General features: G+C 44.0%; 1 protein-coding gene across 1 annotated transcript in view; it reads left to right on the top strand.

Moving 5' to 3' along the window:
* The window catches only part of LOC147035709 (extracellular calcium-sensing receptor-like), a 66759-nt gene that overhangs the window by 23038 nt on the left and 28721 nt on the right, over positions 1–15000 (top strand). The window contains exon 4 of the mRNA XM_085898080.1: positions 5693–6079. Coding sequence (XP_085754206.1) covers positions 5693–6079 — 387 coding nt within the window. The remainder of the gene's footprint in view (positions 1–5692; positions 6080–15000) is intronic.

Here is a 15000-nt window from a genome sequence, read left to right as displayed (position 1 = left end):
ATCCTTCCCGAGCTCCCGCGAATACTCCCGCGCTTCTCAACATGTGCTGGTGAGATGAGGTGCCGATCCTTACTGTCGATGCGTCGCTTCTCCGAGGAACCACCTACAAGAAGAGGTCGATGAGTTGCACCAAGCCGGGAACCAAACGGAGAAGAAAGAGCTCCACAAACCAAGAACAAGAAGAAGCCACCATTCGCAGCTCGAGGCGAGGAACCGGCTCAACTCTCTGCCAAACAAAGCAACTCTCCAAGAAGTCTACCAAGCCAAGCAGAAGCCGAAGGCCCACTGAACCACCAATGCAAAAAGCCTCCTCCCGAGCCAGGCCGCAGCCGAAGCTCACTGAGCCAGCCGAAGCAAAAAGCTTCCGAAGGCCTCAACCCTAACCCAAGCCAAATAGGACCCGAAGGTCTGCTGAACGACTACCCTCAACTGAAGCAAAAAGCTTACTACTCAAGAACAAAGAAAGGATCTCATCCTTATCCTTCTCCGCCCCCCTCCCCCACGCCCGTCATGACTCGTGCGCTCGTGATCCATCCCCCGCTCAACCACGGGTGGGAGGGAGTTGTTGACATCATGAATCACGGGACGGCAGGGTTCTTCTTCCTCTTCGCAGAAGAGGGGGAGGGACGTCTCCATTGTTTCGTTCCCTAACTATTAAATCGATCCGCAGTGCATCTGATCAATTTCTAAACATTTAAACAATGGAAGGTGAGCTATCTAGGGAACAAGCACTTATCGACATAGCTGACTAAAGGAACCTGTATGTTGTGTGCAATCGAATTCCCAAATTCGTAACAATATATATTTATATATGTAGATGCACATCATGATATTTCAAAAAGTTATGGACAGGTTAACACAAAACTCGGTGGATAAGTTGGGTTGGTGACAAGAAATGCTAATGACAAATGCAATAGAAAGTCTACACCCCCTTTCAAAATTTTCACCTTTGGTTGCCTTATTGCCAATAATTAAATTGCATTAAACCAGGTGGGTTTTTTCCTCCTTTATTTACACACCATAACCCACATCCAAGTTAAAAACAAATTCTACAAATTTCAGAAAATTCATTTAAAATACAAAACTAGAATATCGTAGTTGAATAAGTGTCCACACCCCCCTCCCCCCCCTAATTATAGCATTTGTAAATTAGCCAGGTGGAACCAATCACCTTCAAAATCACACACCAAGTGAATTGGCCTCCACCCATGTTAAATTGTTGTGCTTCCAATTATTTCAGAATAAAATCAGCTGTTCCTATAAGTTTCCTCTGCTGGGTAGTGCATTTCACAGCAAAGACTCAACCATGAATACCAAGGAGCTTTCAAAAGACATCCAGGATAAAGTTGTGGAAATGCACAGATCAGGGGATGGGTATGAAATATTTTGTTTCGTTCCCTTCCCATGCCAGCTCGACTATATTGAGATGGCTGTCATTGATTGATCTGTCCTTAATGATATGTTGATCGCTCTCCTTGGATCAACATGTCAGCTCGACTATATTGTTGTAGATTCCCACCCGCATGGCATGCGAACGACTGCGTCTAACCAATAGTGGTCGCTTCGCCCACCGAATGGACAATCCAGTCGTGACTTTCTGGAACAACGCCAGAAACCAGTCACGGGTGGGTTTGTAATCACACTACGGCCCAGTCCGTATTCTACCCGCGCGAAATAGGGTCAATCGCCGAATATCGATATACTTAAGTACCCGCACGGGTAACCTACCGAGTGTCCATACCTCGGCGAAGGCCTGCTTGGACACGAACCGCTTAAGCGGTCCGTTCCGTTCTGGGATAACCGAGCGGGTATTATCTCCAGACCTCGCCGGACCCAATTTTATTTTTCAGCTATTTAAAAACCAACTATATTCCGAGTGCAAGATGGGGCAGTTCAATGATGGAATGGACGCAACGAACAGGTTCACATTCACACAAGGACATTTATTATAATAAAGCACGTATGCAATTAAACAAGGCAAAACACGTATACAATTATACAAGCAACAAAAGCACGACAAAAGAACTACAACCGTCTACTTATTATGTACAGTCACGTGCACTGAACAGCAGTTCCTACTTATTAGACGGACCCACGGACACACATACGCACACACACACACCCAAGAAATGGTGGCAGAGGCCTTTAATAACGAGCTCCAGCTTGGAGGACAGGTGAGCTGAAACCCAGAGCCTATCTCGAACCTCTCCACCTCATGTGGTCTTCTGGTTGTTCGGACCCATGCTCCAGCGAAAGTGAGCTGGATCCAATCGCCGAGCCGCGATCCTTCCTGAGCTCCCGCGAATCCTCTCACGCTTCTCAACACATGCTGGTGAGACGAGGTGCCGATCCTTCCCGTCGATGCGTCACTTCCCCGAGGGACCACCTCCCGCGCTTCTCAACACGTGCTGTTGAGATGAGGCGCCGATCCTTCCCGTCGATGCGTCGCTTCCGCGAGGAACCACCTCCCGCGCTTCTCAACACGTGCTGGTGAGACGAGGCGCCGAACCTTCCCGTCGATGCGTCGCTTCCGCGAGGAACCACCTCCACGAAGAGGTCGATGAGTCGCACCAAGCCAGGAACCAAAATGGAGAACAAAGAGCTCCACAAACCAAGAAGAAGAAGAAGAAGCCACCACTCGCAGCTCGACCCGAGCGACCGGCTCAACTTCCTTCCAAAACAGAGCAGCTCAAAGCAAAAAGCTCTCCCGAGTCAAACAGAAGGCGAAGCTCACTGAACCACCAAAGAAAAAAGCCTCCTCCCGAGCCAGGCCTCAGCCGAAGCTCACTGAGCCAGCCGAAGCAAATAGCTTCCGAAGGCCTCAGCCCTAACCCAAGCCAAGCAGGACCCGACGGTCTGCTGAACGACTTCTCTCTGCCGAAGCAAAAAGCTTACTAACCAGAACAAAGAAAGATTCTCGTCCTTATCCTTCTCCGCCCCCCTCCACCATGCCGGGCGTGACTCATGCCCTCGTGATCCATCCCCCCCTCTCAACCACGGGAGGGAGGGAGTTGTTGACATCATGAGTCACGGGACGGCAGGGTTCTTCCTCTTCACAGAAGAGGGGGAGGGATGTCTCCATTGTTGGTTCCCTAACTATTAAATCGATCCGCTGCGCATCTAATCGATTTCTGAACATTTAAACAATGGAAGGTGAGCTATCGAGGGAACTAGCACTTATCGACATAGCTGACTAAAGCAACCTGTATGTTGTGTGCAATCGAATTCTCAAATTCGTAACAATATGTAGAGTGGGGTGCAACATAATGAGTCCAGCAGGAACTTTCTTAATTAAGACATTATTACCAAATAAATAATTCTAATATGAAACCAAATGCACTTTTAAGGGATTTTCATGAACACTTAAGGATATAAGCGATACAACACTGATTACAAAAGGTAAAAAAAAAATCAAATCTGTCTTTACGTATCATCAGTAAATAATCAGTCTGACCCCATTTTGCTTTGAGAAATGCCTCAACTCCATGTGGGACTGATTTAATTTGTTTACGGATTAAGTTTGATCCAATTTTTTCCCAACAGTATTGCAATTCACTCCATGCAAATTCAGATTGCTCACGTAAATTTCATCTTTCGCTCAAATGTATTCATCCTTCATTTCTTCTGTTAATACAGTCGGTCATTAATGTGTGTGTGTGTGTGTGTGTGTGTGTGTGTGTGTGTGTGTGTGTGTGTGTGTGTGTGTGTGTGTGTGTGTGTGTGTGTGTGTGTGTGTGTGTGTGTGTGTGTGTGTGTGTGTGTGTGTGTGTGTGTGTGTCAGTGTGTGTATGTCTCTTCCATAACTCCAAAACCATGAAACGTAACGGCCCCAAACCTTACATGTATATGAAGGAAATTCCAAGGGAGTGCATGAACTAAAACTGTGTGTTTGGAAAAATTTAAACACCCCTTTTGAAGATAATTTAGGCCTTGTTTAATTCCTTTCTTTTTTATCAAAGCTTCATCCTTGATTAACCACTTTTCAGCTTTCTGCATCTCGCTGGGTTCATAATTTGCCATTTTTTTGGCATGCTTATCAATGCCTTGCATTGGATCAGGCCATAAAGGTTTCTTAACCATAAAGTGCTCAAAATGTTTTTTTTTCTTCACTTTTCTCACTCATATCATCGAATGCCTCATCTTCATACCTCAGAATAGCTGGAGACATCGTACGTCTTATAAACGCCCAGAGACACCAGTGTTTGTGGCTTTATTTCATTTCTGTACATGCTATAAATTCTGGAATTTCTTAACCTGAGCCAAATTTCAAAATTTATACTATGGAATTGACGTTAGCAGCAGTTCTGACTGCCAAGAAAGTGTTATTTTGTCCACTTCGGCCATTGTTTGACACTGAGCATATATCCAAGTCTTTGTGGCTTTCGTAATTTTCCTAACGTTTCCAATCACTAATCACTTTCCAATCCAGCGAGGTCATGTTAAACATCACCCAGAGATGACCAGCGTGTCAAGCAATGTGCAAGTTGGCCAAATAAACACTTTTTTTTAGCAGTCGGAAGTGAATGAAGCCCACAAGCACAAATAGCATCAGCAGCATGACCCGCCGAACCTCTGCAACACACCTCGGACAGAATCAAGCCCATAAGCACAAACAGCATAAGTAGTAGCACGAACCACTCTCCTCTCCACGATCCTCTCCACGACACAGCAGGCCAAATGAAGCTCATGAGCACAAATCACTGCAACAGCATGACAACCCCGATCCTCTCCACTGCGCCGTGGGCTGAATTAAGTCCACAAACACAAATAGCAGCAGTAGCACGACCCAGTGATAGTCTCCTTCTCGCTGTTTGCTGAATCAAGTCCACGAGCACAAATACCAACAGACACAGAATGAGCCACTGCTTCTTTCCAACACACTTTAGGCCAAATCAAGCCGACAAGCACAAAGAGCAATAGCAGCACGACCTGCCCATCCTCTTGGATGCACCATGGGCCAATTCACATCCACGAGCACAAATAACAGCAACAGCAGCACTACCTGCCAATCCTCTCCACCACACTGCAAACCGAATCAAGGCCACGAGCACAAATATCAGCAGCAGCATGACCCACTGATTCTCACCACTGTACTGCAATCTGAATCAAGCCCATGATCACAAATAGCAAAAGCAGCATGACCCGCCAAACCTCTCAACCGCACCACCGGCCGAATCAAGCCCATGAGCACAAATATGAGCAGCAATATGACCCACCGATCCTCTCCATGCACCAAGGGCCACATAACGTCCACGATCACAAATAATAGCAACAGCGCAACTCGCCGATCATTGATGATATGTTGATTTTTGTATTGCTGATATTGTTTTAATCCTGTTTGTATCTTACATCTATACTCTTTCATGATCTTCATGTTATGTCTTTCAAGTTGAAAAAAACATGACAAATTTGGCACTCTCATTACCAACCATACCCCTCACATGAAGCTTCCGAAAAGCACCATAAACACACCTTTCCCTTCCTTAAACTCTAATATATATATATATATATATATATATATATATATATATATATATATATATTCTTCCTCATCAAATATGTTTCTCTCTATTCCCTGTTCTACAATTCCCCCAGTTTTTCAAAATTAATTTCATTATTTTTCTCTGCTGAGCCGTGAAATTCAAATAAAAAACATCAATAAATGTCAAACTTTTGTCTTTCATGTGAATAGATTCCCCAGAGTGCTTCCATTGTCCGACTTACTATTGGTCCAATGAAGATAGAAATGGCTGCATGCCCATGCTTGAAGATTACCTTGCATTCACGAACCCTGCAGCCTTAGTTATTCTGAGCTTCACTTTACTGGGCATTGTGATCATAGTGATTGTGGGAATTATTCTGTTTCATGGTAGACATCTACCCGTGATGAAGGATACTGATGGACGTGTCATTGTGCTTTTCCTCTTGGCCCTAATGGTCACCCTGCTGAACTCTTTTATCTCCATTGGAGCTCCAGATGATGAGAAATGCCTGATACATGATCCACTAGTCTGCATGTGTCTCACACTCGCTATTTCATGTGTCTTGAACATGGCGTGGAAACTTAACATTGTTTCTGGTGAGTAATTTACATTATTGCATGAAATTTGTTCAATGAAGATTTTGTAAAATATCCAAGTTAAATGAAGAAGTCAGTTGACTTCTTATGTAGGGATGGCCCAGACACTCATTTGGCTCGATACAACATAAATCCTCAAAATAATCTCCCAAGACAAAACTTATAAACATAAATTACCCAGTAGTCATCTGCGGAGAATTTCCCATCCAATAACACTGATTAAACTTTGGGACATCACTGAACTAGAAAAATGAGAGAACCAAAAAGTACCCATTCGTCATTCTTCTGAATTATTATTATTATTATTATTATTTTCTTACAGCTAAACTAAAAATTGGTTAAAGCTATAAACTTAACTAAAGCACAATTCGACTGCATTTAATAACCAGAAGTTGCAAACTGATCAGTGTGTGTGTGTGTGTGTGTGTGTGTGTGTGTGTGTGTGTGTGTGTGTGTGTGTGTGTGTGTATGTGTGTATAGTTATATCACGCACACACACACACACAAACACACACACACATCATCGGTGGAAACTTTGAGATCTGCTTTAATCTCCTGAAATCCAGCCACATAACAGCAACTTTCATGCATACACATATACTGATTAAACTTGAAAAAATTATTATCAATATAAACTTCATAAGTGACTTCAGCACCAGTTCTGAAGACTCAAAAAAAAGTGTTCATTTGTTCAATTCGGGCATTGCTTGACATTCAGGCATCTCTGGGTGAATGGAGTGTTTTATGACCAATCGAAGATCGCTATTTGGTTGGCAAACCAACCATCCTTATCAACAGTTATGTTGGAGTGACTGATTGAGTGCTTAAGCCACTTGGCGAGCACTCTACAAATTGCTTGGTTGGTCGTTTCCAAGCGATGGCCATACATGGCAAAAGTATTCACACTGTCACTGAATATATTGATCGACTTGAACAAAGTTCAGGCCCAACTCGCCTGTGTATGGCCACGTGTTGTTGTGCGTTTCCTTAGGTGGTGTCTGACCCATTGAAAATGTGCAATTTTATTTTTCATGACTTTTCCACTTTTTGTATGATCTTTCATTTTATGACCCGTCACGTCGACAAATATGAATACATTTAAAAAACTAGTACGTACCCGTAAAAAAAAAAATAATTCAAACCGCGAGCAACAAACAACAACCACGTAGGCCGTTTCTTCGCTCTCGAGTGCCCGTACGTGCGTGGCCCAGAAGTTTGAATATTATTCGCAGTTACGATTATTCACAATTTAGTTTTAATACCCAATTATTCAATTAGTGCCAACGTATTTTTACCTTTTCGCAATGTCGTGGCAATGAAAAAAAAAAAGAGAAGAGAGAGATAAAAAATTTACTTCCTGGTTTGGAGCATACCAGCACTCTGATGTTACTGAAATTTATACACCATCTAATATGAAAACAATCATAACTTGGGGCATTGTGTTTATCTATAAATGCGCATAAGAAATCGAGAAATTATTAGAATACACGACGTCATCATTATCCGGACGTCCGTACTTTGTAACCCGTAATTGATCCGGAAGTCCATACGTGGTAACCCGTAATGGCGAACGCGGCTGAGCTTCCCTTTCCCATCGACCACGCCCATGCAACAACGTGTCTATCATTGGTTTGGTAAATGAATGGCCATAACTTGGGAAGCACTTGTCCGATTAATATCAAACCTTGAAAAGGCACATACTCAGGTCCCCAGCAATATACCTGGCAAGTTTCAATTGGATCGGACCAGCGGTTCTCGAGAAACGGCAGTCACAGACACACACACACACACACACACACACACACACACACACACACACACACACACACACACACGCAGATTGCTGGAATTATAGATAGACTAGTACGTGCCCATAAAAAATAATAATAATAATTAATAAATAAATATTCAAACCGCGAGCAACAAACAACAACGTAGGCCATTTCCTCGCTCTCAACTGTCCGAACGTGCTTGGCCTGGAAGTTCAAATATTATTCGCAGTTACGATTATTCGCAATTTAGTTTTAATACCCAATTATTCAATTAACGCCAATGTATTTTACCTTTTCGCAATGTCGTGGCAAGGAAAAAACAAAAAGAGAAGAGAGAGAGAAAAAAATTATTTCCTGGTTCGGAGCATACCAGCACTCTGATGTAACCGAAATTTATACACCGTCTAATATGAAAATGATCATAACTTGGGGCATTGTGTTTATCTATAAATGCGCATAAGAAATCGAGAAATTATTAGAATACACGAAGCCGTCATTATCCGGAAGTCCGTACGTTGTAACCCGTAATGGATCCGGAAGTCCGTACGTTGTAACCCGTTATGGCGAACGCGGCTGAGCATCCCTTTCCCATCGGCCACGCCCACGCAACAACGTGTCTATAATTGGTTTGGTAAATAAATGGCCATAACTTGGGAAGCACTTGTCCGATTAATATCAAACCTTGAAAAGGCACATCCTCAGGTCCCCAGCAATATACCTGGCAAGTTTCAATTGGATCGGACCAGCGGTTGTCGAGAAATGGCGGTCACAGACACTCACACACACACACACACACACACACACACACACACACACACACACACACACACACACACACACACACACACACACACACACACACATTGCTGGAGTTATAGATAAATAATAAAGGTTTCTTTTTTAAAGGTTTGTTCAACTGTTCCATTGGAGAGCTTGATTGAGTGCTGAAGGAAGTTGGTGAGCGGTCTTCAAGCTTCAGTGATGATACTGCTGTTTGGTTCATTTATTGGGACATCTACAGACTTAGGAAGGGGAAATAAATGCATACTTACATATCATACGAAGGGGACATAAAAATTAGGAAAGCAAAAATTTTTGGAAGGACTTCCCTTCAATTCCGCTCATGCTGCCTTCCCTCCCTTCCCCTCACACTGCCTTCACGTTTTTTTGTCTACCTTGTCGAGGCTCGTATTAGAGCTAATACACAACGCACATCAAGGGGAAGGGGGGGGGGGATGAGACAGCAGGCGAGGGAGTGAGAAGGACAAAATAGTGGGGAACAGAGACATTTGGAGATCTGTGGAAGGGAGAGGGATGGGACGGGGAACACGGGGAATAGAAGATGGACATTACAGGGATTTTCAGGAAGGAAAGCAGGGGAATTGAAGGAAGTGGGCTTGGGTGGATTATTGGGGGTAGAAAAGATCGAGGATTTGGATGGGGGATGATAAGAGGTGGTGGTGAACAGCTGTTTTGAAGGCCTGGAGGGAAGAATGGGAATGAATAGAGTGAGGGAGTTTATTCCAAAGGCGGGACAAAAGAGGAATGAAAGAGTGAAGGTGAGCAGTGATTCGTGATTTTGGTAGTTTTACCAGAAGGGGGTTGTTGGCGGACCTTGAGCGCCCTGCGGAAATGTGGTGGGGACAAATCGCAGAGAGAGCAGGGGGGGCAACTCTGGAGAGGAGATGGTAGAAGACAGAAAGACCACTGACCAACCTGCAGTGATTGAGTGAGAGGCCCAAAGACTCAGCCTCATTGTGGGAGATGCCAATGATCTGAAATGCCTTGGTTTCCACACCGTGAAGCCGAGAAAGGTGGGAGGCAGGAGCAGCAGCCCAGAGGGGAGAGCAGTACTCCATCAGGCTGCAAACAAAAGCTTTGTAAGTGGTCAGGAGCTCAGGTGGGCCAAGGAAGGACCTTACACCATGGAGGATTCCCAGTCAGCGACTGGCTTTAGAGGCGAGATTTGAAATGTGGCTTTCCCAGGAAAGGTCATAGCAGATAGTGAGACCCAGAAGCTTGAAAGAAAGCACTTCTTCCAAAGGATTGTTGAGAAAGTGGATGGGGGGTTTCTAAATGGTCCTTTCGAAGAGACAAAATGAGAGTGTAAGATTTTTCCGGATTGAAAGACACATTCCACTTGTTGGACCAGTTTGTGATTTTACTGAGATCAGGAGTGAGCGAAAAAGCTGCTGCTTGCCGGTCTGAGGGATGAGCGATGGTACGGCAGACGGTGGAGTCATCAGCGCAGAGATATAGAGGATTTTCCAGAGAGTCAGAGAGATCATTGATGAAAAGCAGAAAAAGAACAGGGCCCAGAACGCTACCTTGAGGAATTCCAGCCTGAACAGGAAGGGGGGATGAAAGAACTCCATTTAGGGCCACACATTGACTGCGACGGGAGAGGAAGTGTGCGAGCCATGAGTGGAGATGGCCTTAGATACCATAGGAAGAGAGTTTGGTGAGGAGGGCAGGGTGCCAGACTGTGTCAAAAGTGCGTGATATATCCAGGGATATGGCTCGGATTTCCTGTCTGGCATTGAGGGCTTCCATCCATTGTTGGGAGAGAAGAAGCAGCATATCCAGGGTAGAGTGACCTGTTCTGAAACCAAATTGATGATCAGAATTCAAGCCATTGGAGAAGAGGAAGGATTTGATGTCTGAAGCGATGATGGATTCCATCACCTTGCTGATGATTGGGAGAAGGCTGATTGGTCTGTAGTTGCAGAGATCTGTTTTTGCACCTTTTTGTGCAGGGCAGTGATGTTTGCTGATTTCCAAGCAGATGGCAGATGGCCTTGAGCAAATGAGAGGGTTAATAGAACAGAGAGAGAGAGTGAGCAAGAGCAGAAGAGCAGGCTTTGAGGACACGTGGGCTGATGCCATCTGGACCGGTTGCAGAATCTGAGTCGAGGTTTGACAGCAAGCTCTCCACCTTGTCAGGAGAAAAGGACACAGATTCCAGGGACAGTTGGGTGTGACTGGGTAAGGTGGCTAGAGAAAGTGATGGGTTTTGGACACAAGAATTAGTTGCAAACACCGAGTTTAGGCATTCAGCTTTTTCAGGTGCGGTATCAGCAGTGCTGCCATTTGAGGTAAGGGAGGGATGGAGGGGGAACCTATACCAGAAACAGATTTGATTAGATGCCACCAGGATTTTGAGGAGGGAGAGAGGTTTGAGAGTTCAGACTTGAGATGAGAAAGATGTTGTTTTCTGGCTCTCCTGAGGGTAGATACACACTTTTTCTGAACTTTATGGAAGGAACTGAGATTGCCCTCAGTTGGGTTTGCTTTCCATGAGGCAAAGGCAAGTTGTTTCAGGACAACTGCCTCACCACAAGCTTCAGTGAACCAAGGGTGGGAGGAAGGGTAGGACAACTGAAGACGAGAGGGGATAAATCTGTGCATGAGGGAGAGCAAGTTTCTTTGAAAGAATTCCCAGGATGAGTTAATGTTGGAGAAAGTCGTGATAAGAGACCAGTCTATAAGTTTGAGGGCTGCTTGGAGAACTCGCCAGTCTGCTTGAGTGAAATGCCAGACTCGACGGCGGTGAGGTGGTTCTCTGATAATAGCCAGAGAGATGCATGGGGTGGGGGGGAGGGTAGGACAAGGGATGATGGGGGGAGGTAAGGAGTGTTGTTGAAAGAGTTTTGGGGATTGCAGAATAGCTAGGGGAGGGGCCGAATGAGGAGGAGAAAAGGCTCTGTGGTGCTGGGGGAGAGGGGGGACAAGAGAGGGGGAAGAAGGCAGTTGAGGATTTGAGGAGGTGGAGTGAAGAGATGGAGGTGAGAGGGCAGTGGAAGGAGGCAGCTTTGTGGATGGGAGGCGGGGCAACTTTGCGAAGGATGACTGAGGGAGATGAATGGTGGGAGAAACGTGAGGGAGGAGTTTTTGAGAGAGGTGAGAGAGAGGCTTGGAGGGAGAACAGTGGGTTGGTTGGTTTGAGAGTGAGGGATGAGAGGATTGAGTTGGCACTGAAGTTGGAAAAAAAGAATGGTTGATGGAAAGCGAACATTCATTGCAAACTGCGGTTTTAAAAAGTTTTAGGTCAGTGATGCGATTAAACACATTTCTTGATGGATGCAATAAAGGCGAATTCAGAGAATGGAGAGAAGAAATGATGTAACAGTTGGATTGTTGGGCAAGGTAGGAAGGAAAGCTCGAATTTAGAGCAGTCTATTTAAATAGCAGAAGAGTAGTGCATTCTGATGCAGTAAAGAGTACCACACGTGTGAAAGAGGAAAATGAAGCATTCTAAGAGATGGTTTTTGTAGTTATTATTAATGTTTGAGAGAGTTTTCAACAGATTTGGTCATGGAAGTGTTGTGGAAACAATCGAGGAAGAAGAAGAGGAGGAAGAAGAAGAGAAGATGAAGAAGAAGAAGAAGAAGAAGAAGAAGAAGAAGAAGAAGAAGAAGAAGAAGAAGAAGAAGAAGAATCGGAGTAAGGTAGCGTTTTTTTTTAAAATTTTAGAGAAGAAATAGAGTGATTCGTTGGGATGGGGGACGTTAAGAAAGTGGGAAAGATAGAAATTGAAGATAATGGGGAGAAAAAACAAACACAATCGTACACCAAGGGGAACAAAGGGTAGGCCTCAAGCCTCAAGGAAAGGCCTCCAGCCTCAAGGATAGGCCTCAAGCACCCAGTAAGACAAGTTCGACGAAATCTCACAAAATAGAACGATTTTTGAAACAAAACCGAACTAGGAACACACAGTAAGATGTACGTGAGAAAATAAACCGTTAAAACGGGACAGATAACGACCGGAAACTTAACTTTGAGCTCATCTGAAGGGAGCCCCCAAGGAGACCTGCCAGTGCTCCAAACCCAGAACCGGAACCGGAAACCCACTTCCCCTCATGCTGCCTTTCCTTCCCCTCCACTCACCGCTGCCTTCCCTTCCCTTCCCTTCCCCTCATGCTACCTTCCTTCCCTTCACTTAACGCTGCCTCCCATCCCTTCCTCCCATGTTGCCTTCCCTCCCTACCCCTCAAGCTTACCTCATTCCAAACCCCCTCCCCATTCCACAACCATGGACATCTCCTGGTGAGCATCGTGTTCTTTATCAATCTGCTGGTTTTTTTAATCAACGTCCCTCATCTCTCTCTCCCTTCCAAGCTCTTTCCCTCCCTTCCTTGATCTTTCCCTCCCTTCCCATCTCTCTTTCTCCTCTCTTTGCCTCCCCTCCCTCCTGCCTTACTCTCCCCTCCCTTTAGTAGGGGTGCCAAGGTGCATAAATGTGCTTAAAAAGAGATTGAGGTAGTCATGAAAGAATATACTTTTGTACTAGATGTTTTTTGATAGATTGGACCTTGGCACACATGAATGGGGTGGCCTGCTCGGCCAACTCTCTCGCGAAAGTGCTCATCTGCCTCGATTTATCATGTGTCACCATGATGAAATTCGGACCAAAAATTAGGGGTAGGGGAAATGGAATTCATTATTTGAAGATGTTCCTGTTGTTGTTCACCAACATTTTAGGTATCAGAGGAAAGGGTTTGGGCTCGGCTACAATTTGGTAGGAGAAAGATTTTGATCGGGTCATTGAGTGCAGGTTGAGGGGTCAAAGGGTCACGCTCGGAAGGGTCAGGTGAAAATCTAGAGGCTGTGGGTGTAAATGGAACTGCTGTACCCAAACCAATAAAGATAAATGAATGACACAAACACAAATTTAAGAGTACTTTATAACAAAGTTTTTGATAATCAAGCCATGTTATGTGGATACAGGGAATTTGAGAATTAACCCTTTTATGTCTTTGAGCAGAATCGCAAAAATAGGCTTTTTCTCATAAAAGTTATTATGCACGAATAAACAGGATTAGACATTGATAAAAGGTATAAATTGACCAATTTCAACCTATTTACTCCTTTAGTTGCATATATTAACCCCTTCTGGATGTTTTATCAGATGACCGGTCGCACCAAGAAAATTCATAGCAATGTGGAATCCTCCCATGCGTATGATCACATGTGCATACTTTTCTGGGTGTTTCTTTCGAAGAGCCAACACAATTGCATATATGGCTTGATCACACGTGAGAACACAGTGTTCTTGTCCTAACTCCCATGATAGTGAGACAGTAATCAACCGATTCTACAACAACGTCAAGGTTTGTTGTGGACTCTGGGAAAAATGGACCATAGCCAAGGACAGTCGCTTCGGTGGTCTCTTTTATCATCACCTCGTGAAATTGTCCCCAACTTGTTGGCTTTAGTTCATGGACGAAATCCAACAGATCCGTCGATACAGCATGCCAGAAATTGAACATGAAGTTAGACCGAACTGCACTACATGTACATTCATCTGATTGAGCTTCGGGAACAAGTTTCATTCCGCTTAATGAACGACTCTTCTGTCGGTCAGTCAAAGTGAGCATACTTGGCTTAGTTACAAAAGGCACATTAGAACTCAAAATAAGCTTGCTAGACTTATTTAGGGGCTTGGCACAGTCAGTGACTGGGCATGGGTACTGTCATCAGAGATTGCCTGGTACTGTTATATGATATGCGTGGTTCCATGTGTGGTCTTTCCGTCTACAATATTCTCATGAAAATCCAAGTTCTCAATGGCGAAGTGGGTGAAAAATCCTTGGCTGATGTTTTCAGGTATTAAATAACCTTTCTCCTGAAGTTGTCCCTCTGCCCTCGATGCCATGGTGGATATATACCACTGAGCATCGTGATAACCAATACAATTTCCAAATCTATTAAGTCGGGTAACAGTATCCTTGCTCCGTGTCTGTTTCATAATGTGCAGGGCAGTGCCAACCTGTTTTGGTGTCGGTGTAGTAGACATACCCACAATGACATCCTGGCCAATGTTCAAAACCTGTTCGTGTTGTTTCTGACTCATTGGAACACAACCGTCAAGTCCGACATCAAAGGGTACATCATGAAGCATCCATGACAAGTGATTGTACAAGTCTGTAGGACCAAGTTTTTTGGCTGCTTGGTAAGATATATCCAATCAATATGTATATATATGTGTATATATATATATATATATATATATATATATATATATATATATATATATATATATATATATATATATATATATATATATATATACATATATATATATATATATATATATACATATATATATATATATATATATATATATATATATATATATATATATACATA

The sequence above is a fragment of the Eptatretus burgeri genome, chromosome 1, assembly GCF_056783735.1.
Source record: "Eptatretus burgeri isolate ZD-2024b chromosome 1, Ebu_testis_v1, whole genome shotgun sequence".
Classification (NCBI taxonomy): Eukaryota; Metazoa; Chordata; class Myxini; order Myxiniformes; family Myxinidae; genus Eptatretus; species Eptatretus burgeri.
Note: the sequence above shows the minus strand (reverse complement) of the source record. Positions and strands in the feature narration are given on the sequence as shown.